Source organism: Mercenaria mercenaria, chromosome 7 (assembly GCF_021730395.1).
Source record: "Mercenaria mercenaria strain notata chromosome 7, MADL_Memer_1, whole genome shotgun sequence".
In the NCBI taxonomy this organism is placed as follows: Eukaryota; Metazoa; Mollusca; class Bivalvia; order Venerida; family Veneridae; genus Mercenaria; species Mercenaria mercenaria.
The window spans coordinates 51,853,695-51,874,630 of record NC_069367.1 but is presented as its reverse complement, the minus strand read 5'-3'; the positions used below and the strand labels follow the sequence as shown (position 1 = coordinate 51,874,630).

General features: G+C 34.7%; 1 protein-coding gene across 3 annotated transcripts in view; it reads left to right on the top strand.

Moving 5' to 3' along the window:
- The window catches only part of LOC123554163 (tyrosine-protein kinase SRK3-like), a 114,602-nt gene that overhangs the window by 61,061 nt on the left and 32,605 nt on the right, over positions 1 to 20,936 (top strand). The window contains exon 2 of one of the 3 annotated variants that reach the window (XM_045344104.2): positions 7,000 to 7,109. In XM_045344104.2, the coding sequence (XP_045200039.2) occupies positions 7,000 to 7,109 (110 nt within the window). Of the gene's footprint in view, positions 1 to 6,999; positions 7,110 to 7,168; positions 7,286 to 7,464; positions 7,485 to 20,936 lie in introns of those variants that run through there. The other 2 variants (XM_045344106.2, XM_045344107.2) reach the window with 2 other exon arrangements.

The following is a 20,936-nucleotide window of genomic DNA, read 5'->3' as shown; positions in this document are numbered from 1 at the left end:
TTAATTTGTAATAACAAAATATAGCTGAAACTCCCTGTGTCTCCTGAGCCCCTTAATTAATGATATATTGATCAATAGTAGGTTCATTTATTTCTCATATAAATAATAAAAAAAATCTTCATTATTTGTTCCCAATCAAATTTTATCGTTCTATATTTTATTGTTGTCTGTCCTTCTGGGGAATGAACGCGATGAACGAGTTTTTTCTCTTCATTAACCAGAAGCATTTGTTTGAAAATGTTGTTGCATGGTAGTGGTGATCATGACTGCTCTTTCTTATCTGAAATGGCGTTGAACACAAACTTACACTGCCAATAGTTTCAATACTATGTAAATGATAAATCGCTGCCAACTATGAACACGTTTGATTGCATCTTGTCGTTGGTCGGGACCGTATGCATATTTTAGAAAATGCAATGGGTACATAGACCGCGACATTATTCCAAATCTCTGTTCCGTACATTACAAATTTATCTCCAGATGGGAAATATCTGATTACGTTTGTTGTAACTAAAAATGTTTCTGGTGGAGCAGACTTCACTGGGACCAGGATCTCTAAGACAAGTTTACACGTTGAATCCCATCATTAAAAAGTACAGTACTAAAACGAATTTGTTCATATTGTTTAATTAAAAATATATTATATATAAGTCAGTACTTACGAAAGATAGGAAGATACAGCAAATGCATATGTATGACTAGGAGCACCAAACTTATTGCATAACATGACCAACAAATTAGAGAGATCAATTGCTATTATATATAGTTATCAAAGTTCATTGATTGTTATGTGAATAGTCATTTATTACAGGTACTATGTGTACTAACAGTACTAAAAAATATCTAGCAAAGACCTATCTCGTGTCTGAAGAGGTTATTGACGTCAGATGCCTTGGTCATTTAGGCAGATTAAATTGTCATGACACGGCTATTTCTTGTATAATACAGGTTCACATTCATCATAACTGTCGAGAAATGATATCTCTGTAAAAGTCCCAGAGGAACCGTTTTGCTATGCTTAAAGAAATATGTACAACGACTTTCATTAATTATAAACATGAGGAAAAACACGATAACGAACTGGAAAATATGAGCCTCGCCATGAGAAAACCAACATAGTACGTTTGCGACCAGCATGGATCCAGACCAGCCTGCGCATCCGCGCAGTCTGGTCAGGATCCATGCTGTTCGCTAATGGTTTCTCTAATTGCAATAGGCTTTGAAAGCGAACAGCATGGATCCTGACCAGACTGCGCGGATGCGCAGGCTGGTCTGGATCCATGCTGGTCGCAAACACACTATGTTGGTGTTCCCATGGCCCGGCTCATATTTTGATTGATGATCTTATAATAGTCAATGAACAGAAATCGGCTTAGATTTCAACGTGCAGGAAACGAATTTATAATTCATTTTGTAAAGTAATATAATTTGCAAGTAAGAAGTTCGCGTTGGCCTCTTTTTTTGTGAATATAACCGGAAATACAACGAAATTTAAAACTAAATGTGGCGAAGATACATTCAAAACTGAACTAGCGTACAAAAATCTTTATAGCTTATAATTTTTATAAATGCATGATAATGAATAAATGTGCAAAGCACGCAATGACATTACGTCTGGAACAACCCTCGTATTTCTATTAATCAAAACCTAGAACACGTACTTGTCTAAGTAATACGTTGGCCTCTATGATGCTTACTTTTATTTCGTGTAAATATAATAACGAAGCAACGTGTTTTCTCTTTCACTATTTCTTTTTATCTCTATCACAGGTACCAATAGCAGTTTTTAGTGTTTAATGATCGTGTCCATTTTACGCAAATTCATCAACTTTCTATTGACAAAATGCTTGTTATTACAAGGGCCAACAATTGGATGAAACTTCAGTGTAGTGGCAAAGGTGTCGGCTGTCCAAGTCCGCTCAAATTAGGGATGGTTTACGACCGCTTCTCCCCGTGCGCACTCTAAAATTTAATAGAACCAAAGTATTGAGATCAATCTAAATATAAAGATAACAATCTTGACATTATGTCACTAAGAAACAATTGCTTAGATGCTAGTGCTGAAACTGGGTTGGTTTAACCTCGAACTCTTGTGTATCATGCATATATGCATTTTGCATTTTTCACGTCCAGCTATCCATTAATATAATTATGTACTCTACGACACTAGAGTACTGTATAATTTCTAACCAACCGCAATGGATTCTTTGACATTTCATGGTTATATAATAAAGCCGACTCTTAATTTAAAATTTTAAACGAAAGTACAATGTTATGTTACAAAACGTTCAGTGAAAACTCTAAACTTCTTATTTGATTTTGCATTTATGAAATGCAGGTTTAATATGAATACCATAATTGAATCGCGCCATGAGAAAACCAACATAGTGGTTTTGCGACCAGCATGGATCCAGACCAGCCTGCGCATCCGCGCAGTCTGGTCAGGATCCATGCTGTTCGCTTTCAAAGCCTATTGCAATTACAGAAACCGTTAGCGAACAGCATGGATCCTGACCAGCCTGCGCGCGGATGCGCAGACTGGTCTGGATCCATGCTGGTCGCAAAGCCACTATGTTGGTTTTTTCATGGCGCGGCTGATATATTACTGAAGCTGATATGATCAAATCTTTAAATTGCAGTCTTTCTTTTCTTTACTGTACATAATATACAGTATCAAGAAAATAATATTTTCATCTGAAAACCAAGTTTTGTACATGTATTACGAAAATATTGCTTTTAAATAAATGGTGTTTGTATGTGTTTGGTATCAGTATACAGCAAAAATCAATGTTTTCCTAGTAATTGTTTTGAATAAATATGGAACGTTCAAACTAGTACACTGTAAAATCGGCTCAGAAAGACTTAAATGGTAGGGGTAGTATATATGCTTCAAGTTTCCTTCGTAGTGCACTTATTTCATGATTAAAATAACATAGATCTTTCACGTGACTTCAACAAGATATTTCAATGAAGTCCAGGGAAAATATTGAAGCAAGCAAACCCCGACATTAGGTGATGTTTTTCTCGCCAGTGGTGCTTCTTTGTGTCTGTAAACCTATAAAGACTCCACTATAAATACCAGTTTAACTACTGGAGTTCGACACAATCAGTTACTGATACAAAAAAAAATGTGAAATATAACAAAACATTGTTGCACAGGAGCCAGTGATATTGATACGGAATTGCCAGTTCCCTGACTTTATCTAATTAAAATACACCAGAAATGACAGCGGTGGCTATTACGTATATCTATTATGTCTACTGGCACTAATTTCGGCGAACAAACTATGTTTTGTATATTAGATTGGCACGTGCTATATTGATGAGATTGCTACTGTAAATATTCCTCATCAGTTCAATGGTGCCTGTGGAAACACTATGGCATACTGGCTTTTCTTTCTAAAATGTAATAGGTCCGCATGTCAAGCGTTTGTCATAGGTTTGATATCCGCGTTTTTTCAATGGATAACATAAATAATGAAGTGTTTTGATATATTTATCGACAGAAAAAATGTGTATTTGAAGTCTGCTCTGGTGAGAAAGTACCGAAGAAGCTTATAGTTCCTTATGCTGTTTATTGCGTGACACAAACTGAACTGTGATTTTGAGATGTTGGAAAGTGTTTTGCAAGAGCATTTAATTCCAGGTACCATAAAAAACGTTATTAATAGTGATGTCTATCATCGGCATTGTAAAAGAAAAAAAAGACTTTCATCTTTTGAATTTTTAACCAGTATGTTGCCTTAGACATTGACAACCGGTATTAGAATCGTGACTGACTTTTCGGTTGAGGTTAAACTATTGTTTGGTTCACCATTTCCTAACACGTTTTTCCCCCTTATTTTTTCCTTATACACAAGGCAATATAATTCATATTATCATCGTACAAAATGTATACATCACTTTAAAGAACTATGACTTTTTAAAACTTTCAGTAGATATGTCTTAATTTAGAGCTGCAACACATACCGGGACCCTTTCAAATGCCCGTAACTTAATTTCTTAAAGGAAACGCTTGACTACTAAATATTTTTTAAGAAACGTGATACTAGAACACTTTTCTCAGTCACGCAAACACGGTGTAGTACAGCTCAGAAAAGGACACCAAATTGCCCAGTGTTAGTGTATGACCTACCCTCTATACATAGTGCAATTATTTCATGGTTATCATGCTGTGATTTCAGCAAGATATTGCAACAGAGCAAAACAACTGAGCCCTATTTAAATCCATCGTTACGCGACTTTGTTCGTGCCATTTTGGCTATTTAGTGCCTACATTTTATCAGACATAAATTTCTAATTTTCCACTTGCGTTCAATTAACATGTTACTGTTTCAGCGAAAAGTGTAATGAAAAGTTCACTGGGGTCGGGGTTATTCACATCAGTTCCCTGACTCGATTTAATTAAAACGTACCAAAATGACAGCAGCGGCTATTATATATGTCCATTATGTCTACTGCCTTCCATTTCTACAAGTTCAACTGAGTGTTTTGTACAAGACAGATAATCAATCAAGACTGACGAAATCATTTCACTGATTGATGATTGGTAGACATGTTAATATCACTCGCCGGCTCAGAACTGCACGGGAAGCACGAGACATTAGTATAAAATTGATTATGATAGCACTGCTGTTAATTCGTACTTATATTTTTTTGTTCTACAGCGGTGGCAGCTTACAAGCAGGACTGGTGTCAGTTAAGAAAGTGCGTTCGTAACCTAGTGAAACTCGAACACACGACCTCTTGGCTAAGCTGCCGACACCTAAATAACTAGATTCACTTCTGGAATGCTGGGATCGTGAACGAAATGTCCTAAATTATCCTGAAAATCGGTCATGTGGTAAATGACTGCTGCAATAAAAAGTCCTGTTCTGTGGAGTCATCCATGTCATAATAGTACCCGCACAAAATAACTCTTAACCAAAGTAGCATTGTCTTCTGTTCTATCACATTGACAACAATTCATTTGACCTCTACTGTCTCTCTAGCACTTACTCCTTAGTTCGGCATATTTCTTTTGAACAAAAATCGGTTCACTCATGTATCAAAAGAGTGTTTATAGACCGACAGGTTGAAAAGTGGACCTTTTCAGCAACTTGACCTCTTACATGATATATTCATAGTGTATCTACTGATTTTCACAAGGGATACAAATATAGACATAACATTTATATTCCTGTCACAGTTACTTCCCTTTACATGGCTAAATATCTGCTAAAATAAAAAATAACTGCTCTTTTCCTACAAATTGTGATAAAGTAAAAATATCTCCCGCTCACATGCAACAAATAGAGCGTTATACATATTTGGTGAGTCACTATGTACACCAAAATGACGGGATATTTGATTAAAGCGGCATTTTTGTTAATAGTCAAGTCTAAGCTTCGCTCAGGATATTTAATTAAAGCGGCATTTTTGTTAACTTGGTGAGTCACTATGTCCAGTAGAGTCAAAAATCATAGCATTTTTTACTTCTTTCTTAGGGCCTCACTCATGATCGATTGCCTTTTTGGTGTAAATGCCATTCAATTTGATTCTGCACGGAAGCGGTAGCATTTTAATAAACAAACTACTGAATAGAGTCTCACCTTGGTGTCAAGATATTAAAGGGGTCTTTTATTGCTCTGTCAGTATATATATTGTTTAACTAATATGAATGATATATATATATATATATATATGACAGACATTTATCATACATTCTATGTCAGACCCACAGTCCGTCCAAGAGACTTACATCCGTCTGTACGGTACTGATATATATATATAAAGAAGATGATGCTTGTCACTAAAAAAAATGAAAATAAATGTTACTTTCGATGTTTTCGCAGAAATATGCTTTTTCAACCGGTTTTTAGTGGTCAATCACATTTGAGAAACATTTTCTGACGTTTTTCAGTTCTCATATATATTCTGTTAGAGATTCATTTAAGGAACAAAACGATCCACTACATAGAAATAGATCCCTGATGGAAATGTACTATTTATTACTTTTTATGAAATTTTGTAATTATCTCCCTTTAATACAAAAGAGTTTAAAAGTGGATTATTTCTTTTAATTTCAACATAAGTTCTAGTTTTAGATTTGCATTTGATATATATTAGAATATTTCAACTATCTGAAGTAAAAGGCAGGTTTTGAAACAACGTGTAGCTTTGAAATTAATTTATTTTCAATCTATCTTGGTTGCGCAACACAGATAGACGAAGGGAGGTAATAATAATTTTATAAACTTGCATTTCTAATGAAATTTGTCAAAACATGTCCATGTCAATGTAAATCTTTGACAACTCTGATTCAGTAGTGCTTATATTCATAACATTCCTTAGGCAAAATATGTTTATTAAATTTATAGTTATGCTAGCATAACGCTATCTTGGTTGGGAAACCAGGATAGGAAAATCAAGGGTTTAATATACTTCCGTGTATTTAGATTCGATGAACACAAATAAGTGTAAATGATCAGTTGGTAAAGTTTTAAAAAATTCCATTAGTTGACCAAAACAGGGCCGACTTACTTAAATAAATCAGTTCCCTAACTAAGTTTTACCAGATTAAAGTCTAAGTCATTAGAAATAGCTCTTTAAATTTCTTTCTTTTTTTTAAAGACGAAATTACATATATTCATACGCTTGATAAATGTATAAAGTTCGTCAACTTTGCCCGTTTTGAAAAAAAAAGCAAAAACGTAGTTTCAGATGAGCACTGGGAAATTGGCTTCATCATTTTGTTTAAAATGTGCATATGAAAATGCCAACATATTTATAAAAGAAATAAATATTTGCGCTGATTAGATTAAATTTAGTCTAATGATTTAGATTGGCCAAAAGTGAATAAGTAAAAATAGATAAAATCAGTTTAATTCCGTGCCTAATTTTCCTGCATTTTTTACATCGTATATATAAATGTTAACAGGACTGTCAGACCACAGGTTCTATCTAATTTATCAGCATATTAAATTTATCAAATTAAAATTTGTGTTGTTGTTTTTTCAGTTTAGACGAAAAAGGCGTCAGCATGAAGTATTTCGCAGCATTCACGTCTATACCGGGAAACATGAACAACTTTAGAAGAGAAAGTCGAAATTCCTGTCCGGTTTACACAGGTAAATTAATCCCCTTATTGGGCCTCTAATTTGGAATTCCCCTCCAAACTAATTCCGCGCGCACCTGTGACCTTGACTTTCTTCAAAACAGAACGTCAACACGAGGTATAACTCCAATGTTTACAGTCTGAAATATGCAGGAATATACGGTTGCAAAGTGTTTTGGTATTGTAAAGGTGAATATTTTCTCTGATATATTCTTGTACTTTATGAATGTTAAAGCGTGTTGTTTGACACGCAGTGAAATTAGGCGATGTGTATTAGGATTGGTGGTAGCCAAGTGTCAAAACCAATATGGCCGCTGTCACTTCCTGTGTGAGTTAGGGTCAACTTTTTTTGCATTTCACAGGTTTGTCAAATGACATTTGTTCTAATGTAAGCATTTTGATTTCTGTTATTATTTCAATGTTTTGACAGAATGTAAATTCTAGCACAAACTGAATGCGTAACTATTGTGTTTTGAATGAATGTTAATTTTTTTAATGGCTTTTTAGGATTGTGGTAGCCTATAGTCACAAATGGACGGGCTCACATTTGTTGAGATAGGTCAACTTTTGATTCACAGTTGCAAATGACATTGTTAATGTAAGCATTGATTTGTTATTATTTCAAGTTTTGACAGATAATTCTAGCACAAACTGATGCTAACTATGGTGTTTGCAACAAGATGATTTCCACCATGTTCTTTCAAGATTATGAGATACAGTTTATAATAGGTCTCAATTTGTTGAAAGAGAATAACAGCATTTGCATACATACTGTTGTGGCAATATATCGATAGTTCTAGACTACAGTCGAGACTCCCTCCTGGTGAATTGAGAGACAGTCTCTAGATCTAAACACTGTCTCTCGTTTAAAAAATATCTTTCGATCGAAAGACTTTATTTAGCTTAAGTGTTGAAAAAACATGAAATCATTATTAAAACAATCATTTCATTACAGTCACATTATTTATTCATTGAAAAAACTTGTTATTTCAAGTAAACATTACAAGAAACACATTGTCATAGAATTTTGCTTTTAAAAGCATTATAATGCTTAAACAAAATTCCCAAAATAATTTTGATTTTGAAAATTTGATAAAAAAAAGATAATTTTCTATATTTGAAATAAATTTGCTCATTCTAAAAAGAGAGTTTTAATTATAATATTCTTTCAATGATTTTCATTGCTTAAGCTAATTTGAGTCTTACCTTACCCCCAGCAGTTTGCTGACCAGTACCCATTTACAGCTGGGCTGACTGAGGCAGTTTTGATAAAGAGCATTGCTCGAGGACACACCACAATAGGAGTAGCCAAGAATCGAACTCAGGGCCTTCACATCTGTAGGGAAGCGTCTTTGCCTCTCGACTAATGCGTCCACATAAGAAGAAAACAGCTATTAAATATATGCATGGTTATACAGCGTTAAGCACAATGTAAAGTAATGCCATATTTGTCCACCAAAGGTTATCCACTGCTTATAAACAGAATGAATATTTCAAGGTACAAAGCTAGATCTCTCTGCAAAAATGTTTTGTGTATTCAGATGTCGTCGGTAAATAATAGTTCCCTATAAAAATTCAAATTCACTTGCACCATGCACTTAAAATTTGACAGAGATGTTGTGCTTTCCAATAACTGCTATCCAGCATAGGTGTGTGACGAAAGAAAATGCGCCTACAATGATGTAAGAAGGATGTGACGTTATCAATGATAAAAAAACAAGTAGAAAGTGTAGGTCAGTTGTTGAGTCTTCCGGAGCTGTGAAATGCTCATGTCATGACAAGTCACATAATTACTATGACTTTTATGTGATGTACAAAACAAACATAAGAGAAAATTTGCTATTCATATATATTTTTCTTTTTCCCATTAAAATCATCATTGTGTCAACAGTCAGGTCAAGGAGACAGAAGTACCTTAGTCATGCAGAGTTTTAATCGTCGTTCCTTGTGACTCTGAGGACAGACTTGTCAGGGGAGGTAATTAGATTCAGAGGCTGGGGTAAGGTAACAATCTAGATGTTCGTGGAGGCTGAAAACGGATGTTTTCTTAAAATTTATTTGACCGTTGTATTCTTTATTGTATTTCACGGTGGCAAGTGGCAGCGGCTAGTCATACTAGTAAATCTAATCAATATTTCAGCTCATCTGAACCAAAGGCTCAGGGTGAGCTATTAGTATGGATGGATGGTCTGTATTCTATCATCAACAGTTTACTGGTCAGAATTGCATTCTGACAAGGGCCTATCTCAAGTTTGTTAAAATGGTTCCCTTTGTGTCTATTATTTAATATTCAGTTTAGTTCAGAAAGCTTATAATTTATGTGCTGTCTGTTCTGTATTTGGTTCTAGACCTAAGATGAAATGTAAACGCTTTAATTATAAATCAGAGATCAATTAAAGCACTGTGCTAGACTGAAAGTTGAAATTCTGACTGTCCTTGTTTTTTTAGTGCTTATTTATAATTTTTGGAAGCATATGATTTCAATGTTTGAATGTATTAGTGAGGCATCTCTTTTGCAAAGATGTTATTTTGAATATCATTCTAGATTAAAATGAATTCTAGAAAGTACAATCCTTATGTATTTTTATCATTGCTCACTGGACAGTATTTTATTGATTTTGTATAACACCTGTTCCGCAATCCCACTTTGATAATTATCGATTTTTAATTTCAGCCAGTTTAGTGTTTTATACACAGCGTGTTTCAAACTCTGGATAATACATGTACCAGAACTTGTACAACTTTATACTTCCTCCAGTTCTTCTTAATCTGTTAGATCTGTATTAGTAATTTTATTTATCCCACTGAATGGGAAAATGTGCAGAATTAACAAATTTATATAATATGTTAGTACATTGCATGTTTAAATTAAATTATATACACAGATTGTTGTAACTAAATACTTTCCATTCACAAGATTGTCTTGTTTGTTAAAATAGGTCGAGCATATTGAAACCATCGAGTAGGCTGTATCCAGTTACTGTTCAGCCTGTTTCCAATGGTCCATTCATAAAATGTTGTGAATCTTTGAGATATGTAATTTAAATAAAAGCTGTTTTCTCATTTAAAGGTTTATTCAATGTCCACAGTCATGTTTCCATCCATGTTGCTGTTAATCGGTTCTTGTAACCATCAAGAAAGCTTCTATGCCTCCTCCAAATATATATGTACAGTGTACATCTTTCATTATACATAGAATTACATTGAACATTACATTCAGGCTTAAACCTGTAAGGGACCCAGGCCTGTTATTGGGGGTGGGGATTGCTTGGTAGTAAAGAGTAAGGGATCCAGGCCTGTCATTGGGGTGGGGATTGCTTGGTAGTAAAGGGTAAGGGACCCAGGCCTGTTATTGGGGGTGGGGATTGCTTGGTAGTAAAGGGCAGTGGACCCAGGCCTGTCATTGGGGGTGGGGATTGCTTGGTAGTAAAGGATAAGGAACCCAGGCCTGTTATTGGGGGTGGGAATTGCTTGGTAGTAAAGGGTAAGGAACCCAGGCCTGTTATTGGGGGTGGGAATTGCTTGGTAGTAAAGGGTAAGGGACCCAGGCCTGTTACTGGGGATGGGCATTGCTTGGTAGTATTACTAGTAAAGGGAATAAAATTTCTGATGTAAGTAAGATTTAGGGAAAACTGTGTGATTTGAAAGCAATTTTTGGAAGGGAATCTTGAGGCTTTTTAATGGCCCTCAGTTTACAAGAAAAAAGTCCTAGATCGAAATATCAAATCATAGAAAAAACACATGTATCCAGGCAATATGTGGTAGGTTCAAATCCTAGGCTTGGCATATTGTTCTCCAAGAAACTGAAGTTCACAACATCTTTACCTCTTATTCTTTTGGAGGAGTAGTTGAAAACAGGAATTAAGGAATACTGGTAATAGGTTAACTGACAAGTGTATAAACACTGTTTTATATAAATAACTTTTCCTATTGAATTGTCATCCTTGCTTTTTTTCCACTTCCCCCAACACCCCAACCTTTTATCTGCCTCGTACCCATTTTTAGCTCATCTGATTTTTTGAAAAAAAATGATGAGTTATTGTCATCACTTGAGCGGTTGTCGGCGTCGGCGTCGGTGTCGGCGTCGGCGTCTGCGTCGGCGTTGCCTGGTTAAGTTTTATGTTTAGGTCAGCTTTTCTCCTAAACTATCAAAGCTATTGCTTTGAAACTTGGAATACTTGTTCACCATCATAAGCTGACCCTGTATAGCAAGAAACATAACTCCATCTTGCTTTTTGCAAGATTTATGGCCCCTTTTGTACTTAGAAAATATCAGATTTCTTGGTTAAGTTTTATGTTTAGGTCAACTTTTCTCCCAAACTGTCAAAGCTATTGCTTTGAAACTTGGAATACTTGTTCACCATCATAAGCTGACCCTGTACAGCAAGAAACATAACTCCATCTTGCTTTTTGCAAGATTTATTGCCCCTTTTGGACTTAGAAAATCAGTTTTCTTGGTTAAGTTTTATGTTTAGGTCAGCTTTTATCCTAAACTATCAAAGCTATTGCTTTAAAACTTGCAGCACTTGTTCACCATCATAAGTTGACCCTGTACAGCAAGAAACATAACTCCATCCTGCTTTTTGCAAGATTTATGGCCCCTTTTGGACTTAGAAAATATCAGATTTCTTGGTTAAGTTTTATGTTTAGGTCAACTTTTTCTCTTAAACTATCAAAGCTATTGCTTTGAAACTTGCAACACTTGTTCACCATCATAAGCTGACCCTGTACAGCAAGCAGCGTAACTCCATCCTGATTTTTGCAATAATTATTGCCCCTTTTGGACTTAGAAAATCATTTTCTTGGTTGAGTATTATGTTTAAGTCAACTTTTCTCATAAACTATCAAAGCTATTGCTTTAAAACTTTCAACAGTTTTTCACCATCATAAGTGGACAATGTACATCAAAAAACATAACTCTATCCTGCTTTTTGCAAGAATGATGGCCCTTTTTAGCTCATCTGATTTTTTGAAAAAAAATGATGAGTTATTGTCATCACTTGAGCGGTTGTCGGCGTCGGCGTCGGCGTTGCCTGGTTAAGTTTTATGTTTAGGTCAGCTTTTCTCCTAAACTATCAAAGCTATTGCTTTGAAACTTGGAATACTTGTTCACCATCATAAGCTGACCCTGTATAGCAAGAAACATAACTCCATCTTGCTTTTTGCAAGATTTATGGCCCCTTTTGTACTTAGAAAATATCAGATTTCTTGGTTAAGTTTTATGTTTAGGTCAACTTTTCTCCTAAACTATCAAAGCTATTGCTTTGAAACTTGGAATACTTGTTCACCATCATAAGCAGACCCTGTACATCAAGAAACATAACTCCATCTTTCTTTTTGCAAGATTTATTGCCCTTTTGGACTTAGAAAATCAGTTTTCTTGGTTAAGTTTTATGTTTAGATCAGCTTTTATCCTAAACTATCAATGCTATTGCTTTAAAACTTGCAACACTTGTTCACCATCATAAGTTGACCCTGTATAGCAAGAAACATAACTCCGTCCTGCTTTTTGCAAGATTTATGGCCGCTTTTGGACTTAGAAAATATCAGATTTCTCGGTTAAGTTTTATGTTTAAGTCAACTTTTTCTCTTAAACTATCAAAGCTATTGCTTTGAAACTTGCAACACTTGTTCACCATCATAAGCTGACCCTGTACAGCAAGCAACATAACTCCATCCTGCTTTTTGCAATAATTATTGCCCCTTTTGGACTTAGAAAATCATTTTCTTGGTTGAGTATTATGTTTAAGTCAACTTTTCTCATAAACTATCAAAGCTATTGCTTTAAAACTTGCAACAGTTTTTCACCATCATAAGTGGACACTGTACATCAAGAAACATAACTCTATCCTGCTTTTTGCAAGAATGATGGCCCTTTTTAGACTTAGAAAATCATGGGTAGGACAATATTTCTATTACACAAAAAAAATCAGATGAGCGTCAGCACCCGCAAGGCGGTGCTCTTGTTGTATTTTGCATATAATTAAAATGTATATGTCAACCCATCTGCTATATTTTTCAGTTTCTTTTTGCTTTGGGCCTACTTGCAGTGTGTTGCTCTCTGGCTGTGTTTGGGGTGCTCTGTGCTTCGGGGAAATCTATCTTACCTTTCATTTCTTGAACACCTGGTCCCACCCCTCCCCTACCTCGACAAAACAAGCAGCAACAGACAGATCATTGTACTGATAGTCTGATACTTTAATGCAGTATATGTTCCAGTGCAACATGCTACAGTGCAATTTTATACTAAAGTGTGCAAACTGAGAAATTCTCACAAACTGCAGTTAACTTCAGTATATCATCTAGCCTAAGGAACAATTATTTCAGTTGAAATATATTGGTTGATCTCTAATAGTTTACCTGGAGTGAGAAATGTTTGATCTATGAATAGAATCAGAAAATTTTGAGCTTTATATTTTGATATTAGGAATCTGATGAAAAGTTTCAAGTCTTCATAATTTTCATTTTTATTATTAGTTGTAAAAAATACCATCATGTTTAATGCATAATACATGTCATCTTCCTGTTCCTTTAAGAACTTCAGATTCTTTGGGGAAAAATTTCCAGCAATTTAAGGAACCACTGTGCCATTTCATGAAACTGCCAGGCTGGACTTTTATCTGGTGGCTCAGGAAATGAGGTTGTTTCTTTATGTAAAGTCTAGTTTTATTAACTCGACTTTTTGAAGAAAAAGTAGAGCTATTGCATTTGCCACGGCTTTGGCATCGCCGTTGGTTGAATTTTTTTTATAAAGTCAAATATCTCTTGTTACTATCAAAGCAATTGAATTGAAACTTAAAGTATCAAAGTCTACACCAGGAGAAACAATCCCCATAATTCTGATTTTAATTTTGACAGTGTTATGCCCCTTTCTAACTTAGAATTTTTGGTACTATAAAGTTTTTACTGGCAAAGCTCTAATTCAGAGTCAAGCACTAAGAAAAGTAGAGCGTGCTGTCTTATAGACAGCTCTTGTTACTTTTGCACTGAAGTGGATGAAAAAGGTTTTGGAGCCTTTGGAATCTCTGAATTCTGATAGTGAAATACATTTACTTAAATTTATTAAATTAAAAGTGAGAATGAAATTAAACTGAACTTTCTAACAGTGGATGTTGTGTAGTTGATGAAACAAGGACCTAATTGCATGAAGGTTTAAACCTCAGTAGGGTCTCAGTCAAGCTAAAATATATACCTAATCTTGATTTCACCTTAACAAGATATTAATTTAAAAAGAAAAAACTTCAATAACATAGTTTAGCAAAATTCTGTCTCATTTTTCTGTTGCCCGATTAATTTATTTCAGTTAGCGCATTTTTTATATATGCCTATTTTTTATGAACCTTTTTGGCATGCCAAAAAATTCTGCCAAGAATAATTGTTATGAAACAAAACTCCAGTGTTTGAATTCCAATAGATTATTATTGTTGATTTATAGCTCTATAGTATATTTTCAAACAGTTGCCAACTATATCATAGTTAACATTCCTCTAGGCTCATGAGTCTTGAAAACATTCATATTTACATATTTACCTGGTTTCTACTTTTCCTTTGAACTTTGCACTTCAATGAAGGTGGCTTTGAGACTGAGGAAGTTGAATTTTTCCCTCAGAACATTGATTTAAAGAGGCTTGTTCCAAGATCTATGTGGGTTTCTTCTATTCATTAAGAAAGCTGTTTTTTTTTACATAATTATATACTTTGTACATAATGATTTGTGTCATAGCCACAGTAGTCCTTATTTGCAAGTGGTCAATAATCATAAAATGAAAAAAATGTACACTACAATTAACACCAGCTTTGATTGTATTTGTAAATTAGGGGAAAAAATGAAATTCAGGAAGTTACTTAAATATGATCTGTACATATATAGTAACAGATTTTGAACTGCAGCTTAAATATTTATCCACAAAATAATATGAATTTCTGATATACAATAATTAATTATTAAACTTTTAAATTTCTCCCTGTGTTAAAGTTTTGATATTTTGAATTTGAAGTACATTTATAGGCCGACTGCTTTAATTGTAATTCATGTAAAAGGAAAACTAAGGCTTGGCTTAAATCCTGTAGATAACTGGTCTGAGATGTACATGTGGTATAAGGCTTGGCTCAGTGGTTAGTTGAGCAAACAATTAAGCATTTTTTATTCCCTATTAAATGTATCAATTTTAAGCATCTGATGAGTTTAAATGAATTATATATCAATTTAGAACAATCCTGCCAAACAGGATAGAAGGTTTATTTGTAATTAGTAGAGAAATTCCGTAGAAAATCAAAGAGACTACTCAAAGCTTTTTTATTCAATATTATACAAGCATGATCATTGTTATAGCCGGATGATTTCAGGCCAGTGATTTTTCAGGAAGAACTGGTTTTATTGCAATAGAGTGCTATCAGGCAACTCCTGGAATGTTGAGAGTGGTTGGAATCTTTGTGAGAGGAAAGTTAGAAACGGTTACTTCGATACAAGTACCTTTAAGTTCCAAGTTTGAAGACCAGATTTTGAATACAGACTAGCCATTGGTCAATATCAAATCAGATTTAACAATCAACCAGTAAGATGCTGGAATTAAGACTGGTTCCTAAAGTTAATTCAAGTTTTATATTATCTTCAAGTTTTATTTGAAGACAGCCAGAAGGATAGCAGTCCCCAGACATAGTTATAGTTCAACTTGCAAGGATTTACTGTTTGATATAAGGCTTTTTCGGCGACTTCATGAATGAACCAGACTTGTTTTGCTGGTATATAATGCATGTACACAGGACACCACAGTAATGTCATGCGGTCCCTGTAGGGTAAATGGATGTAAATGATGGTATTACACTGTATAATTTCCTCCAGTATGCATGTTTTATATTAATTAATGATAATTTGATACAAAAACGGTCATCCCATGGACAGACCAGTATAATCAATAACATTACTGTCACTGGACTGGGCAATGGTATGATGTTAATTTGGATATGTCTGGATGTAACCTCACATTTTCTAGAATATATGGCACATATAGTGCAAACATGTCACAAAAAGTGCTAAAGTAACACACTCTTTGAATAATTTGGCTCACACAGTGGTACTTACTATCAGAGGTCATACCCTTTGTCAGCAATGCTTGTAAATGAAATAAGTGCCATGTCTGGAAAGTAAAAATGAGCCGCGCCATGGGAAAACCAACATTGTGGCTTTGCGACCAGCATGGATCCAGACCAGCCTGCGCATCCGCGCAGTCTGGTCAGGCTCCATGCTGTTCGCTTTCAAAGCCTATTGGAATTGGAGAAACTGTTAGCGAACAGCATGGATCCTGACCAGACTGCGCGGATGCGCAGGCTGGTCTGGATCCTTGCTGGTCGCATACCCACTATGTTGGTTTTCTCATGGCACGGCTCAAATGCTCTCATTGTCATTAAGATACTTTCAGTGCTCAGAGAAACATCAGTCTTTAAACTCCTGTAGCTGATTTGTCAACAGTTAAGTGGTTAAGTTGGCTGACTTCAAATGCCTTTCCCCTCATCAGTGTGGGTTTGAAACCTTGCCAGGGCTGCAGAATACTTCATGTGAAAAAGCCATCTAGCTGGCTTACTGAAGGGTAGTAGTTCTTAGGTGAAATATTGCCTAAATGGGCACCTGAGATTTTCCTCCAATTATTTAAAGTTGGAAGTCACAATATGACCAATACTCTAAACTCCAACAAAAAACCTAACAAAACATTTTTTCACCATTCTCTTCATTCTACTGCAGCTTTTTAAAATGTACCCAAAACAGTAGTTTTATATTTGAATTTAGAAAAAAAAAATCATTTATTGACCTTTCAGAATTATAAAGGCACAATGTCCAAGACATGACCTTTAAACTCGAACTATTTCTTTCTTTAGCTTAGAAAAGTAACTTTTTGATCACCACATACTTTGTTGTGCACTTTTTATCTTTAAACAGATTAAAGGAATTTATTTAAATGTGATGCCTTATCTTTTCAAGATAATTTATCTGATTGTCTGAAATTTGATTTATGTCTTATCAGTAGGAGGATTCTGGCAATTTGTGGGAAAACAGCTTTTCTTTTTTTGCTGGTGAATTGAACAGCTATTTTGGTATTAAATTAATTTTTCTTCTTTGAAGATTTGAATTGATTTTAAGCGTATGTAGGCGTTTGTTTCTGAGATGCAGCTGTATTGTAGAAATACATTGAACCACAGCAAAAGTTGACACATTTTGTTTTGAGTTTTTGCTAAAACGTATGTGACAAACATTATTTTAAAATGCCACATAGAAATATTTCTTAGAAAATAAAATCTAGCTTGGAATATAAATGATACTGAGCCATTTTCTTGCAAAAAGATTGCAGCAACATGAATTAATTAATAAATGGTTTAAAATATGAAAACTGTCATGCAGGGTCTCAAAATTGTACCTATCAATATCAGTACTAGTCTTGTATCTTAACATTTGAAAAGCATAAGTATATAAAATTAGTATGGGTTCAATAATGTACTACAATTCCAGTAGGCTGGATAGATCAAACTTAAAGGTAAGGTTACATAGCCGGGACTCGAGGTCATAAGAGTTAGGTGTGTTGAATGATTAAAGGCTCAGCTGGTGGGGGACAGGATTGAGGGGTATAGAATTAAGATTACATGAAAGCTTAATGAAACTTGGTTAGAATGTCTGTCTCTGTGAAATCCTGGTGAAATTCAAAACAGGGTTACCTGAACTCAAAATCTAGGCCATTATATCTGGTGTTTACTCTGTAGACTTGATCATTATAAGTCTTTATCTAGGCCACTAGATCAATAATTATTGTTTTACTTCAGATTTTTACTTGATCTGCATTGGATTTGGTCAGAATGATTGTCTTTTTAGCTCATCTGATTTTTTGAAGAAAGAAAATGAATGAGTTATTGTCATCACTTGATCAGCGTTGGCATTGCCTGGTTAAGTTTTGTGTTTAGGTCAGCTTTTCTACTAAACAATCAAAGCTATTGCTTTAAAACTTGCAACACTTGTTCACCATCAATAGCTGGCTAAGTACAGCAAGAAACTTAACTCCATCCTGCTTTTTGCTAGAATTATGGCCCCTTTTGTACTTAGAAAATATCAGATTTCCTGATTAAGTTTTGCGTTTAGGTCGGCTTTTCTCCTTAAAGATCAAAGCTGTTGCTTTAAAACTTGGAGCAGTTGTTCACCACTAAAAGCTGACTCTGCCCAGCAAGTACCTTAACTCTGCTTTGCTTTTTGCAAGAATTATGGCCCCTTTTGGACTTAGAAAATCAGATTTCTTGGTTAAGTTTTGTGTTTTGGTCACCGTCAGCTTTTCTCCTAAACAATCAAAGCTATTGCTTTAAAACTTGCAACACTTGTTCACTATCAAAAGCTGACTCTGTACAGAAAGAAACTTAACTCCATCCTGCTTTTGCAAGAATTATGGCCCCTTTTGGACTTAGAAAATATACAGAGACAAAAAAAAAATGAGATGTGTGTCTGCATCCCCTCTTGTTAAGATTTAAGATACATTTTAACTGGGTCACTTTGTCAAAAACTAGGTCACTAGGCTAATCATTGAAAAACTTTATTCATGATCTACCTGATTTACATTTATAAAACATTCAGAAATCTAGATTAAATAAGTTGCTAGGTAATCTGTGGTAAAAACTAGGCCAGATGAGGGATGCATCTTGTCTAATTGATCATGACCTGCTTGTGACCTTGTCCTGGTTACTAGGTTACCTGTGGTAAAAACTAGGCCAGATGAGGGATACATCTTGTTTAATTGACCTGCTTGTGACCTTGTTCTGGTTACTAGGTTACCTGTGGTAAAAACTAGGCCAGATGAGGGATACATCTTGTTTAATTGACCTGCCTGTGACCTTGTTCTAAAGGTTAAAACATCTCTTAACTGTAATCTTAACCTTGTTTCATGAGTTAAAATCACATTGTACAAATTTTGGTTTTAAGATTATATTGGTAAAACTGTTGCAGTTGAGAATTTTGACTTTGACCTACTTACTGGTAATCCAATTGGTTGCTATGATTATACATAACACATAAAATTAACACTGAAATTACTCTTTTGTTGTTGTTGTTTTCATTAGAAGTAATAATTAATATTGAAATGCAGGATTTTACATGAATTGCTAATATTTGAAATATTTATCAGATATTAATTATCAGTGAAAGAAAGTGCGTTTCATATTTCCGGAAAATTAATAAATTTTAAATGTCAAAGTTCTATAAATGAAAGAGATACTGCGACCATTATGATAAATTGTTGAAATATTAACGTTGTGGAAGATTTTGTCGATGATGTTGCCTAGTGACAGTGTCTGATACTGTATTATATACATGTTTGGAATTTATGCCTTTGGAAAATTACCGTGCGTTTTAACTGATAAAGCAGCAGTTAGAGTAGAAAATTATTCCGAAATAAAAAATTTGCTAACAGTTTAAAGATTTTTTTAGAAACAGGATGGAGTTATGTACAATTCCGTTGGACAATAATGACACAGGTATGAATTTTAATAATAATAAAATAAGTTTTTTAGCTCATCTGATTTTTTGAAAAAAAATGATGAGTTATTGTCATCACTTGAGCGGTTGTCAGCGTCGGCGTCTGCGTCGGCGTTGCCTGGTTAAGTTTTATGTTTAGGTCATCTTTTCTCCTAAACTATCAAAGCTATTGCTTTGAAACTTGGAATACTTGTTCACCATCATAAACTGACCCTGTATAGCAAGAAACATAACTCCATCTTGCTTTTTGCAAGATTTATGGCCCCTTTTGTACTTAGAAAATATCAGATTTCTTGGTTAAGTTTTATGTTTAGGTCAACTTTTCTCCTAAACTATCAAAGCTTTTGCTTTGAAACTTGGAATACTTGTTCACCATCATAAGCAGACCCTGTACATCAAGAAACATAACTCCACCTTGCTTTTTGCAAGAATTATTGCCCCTTTTGGACTTAGAAAATCAGTTTTCTTGGTTAAGTTTTATGTTTAGGTCAGCTTTTATCCTAAACTACCGTATCAAAGCTATTCCTTTAAAACTTGCAACACTTGTTCACCATCATAAGCTGACCCTGTACAGCAAGAAACATAACTCCATCCTGCTTTTTGCAAGATTTATGGCCCCTTTTGGACTTAGAAAATATCAGATTTCTTGGTTAAGTTTTATGTTTAGGTCAACTTTTTCTCTTAAACTATCAAAGCTATTGCTTTAAAACTTGCAACTCTTGTTCACCATCATAAGCTGACCCTGTACAGCAAGCAACATAACTCCATCCTGCTTTTGCAATAATTATTGCCCCTTTGACTTGGAAATTCAAATTTTTGTTAAGTTTATGTTTAGGTCGCTTTTCCCTTAATGGTCAAAGCTATGCTTTGAAACTTGCAACACTTATTCCCATCAAAGCTGACCCTGTACAGCAAGAAACATAACTTCATCCCGCTTTTTGCAAGATTAGGCCTTTTGGACTTGGAATATCAATTTCTTGGTTGAATATTATGTTTAAGTCAACTTTTCTCATAAACTATCAAAGCTATTGCTTTAAAACTTGCAACAGTTTTTCACCATCATAAGTGGACACTGTACATCAAGAAACATAACTCTATCCTGCTTTTTGCAAGAGTGATGGCCCTTTTTAGACTTAGAAAATCATGGGTAGGACAATATTTCTATTATACAAAAAAAATCAGATGAGCGTCAGCACCCGCAAGGCGGTGCTCTTGTTTTAATTAATTATTTCACATACTTTGAAAGACAAAAACTAGATGCCACATACCACCCACTGCTTAATTGTGTTTAGGAAATATGAGGTAATGGGCATTATTAATAAAAAAAAATTGTATACC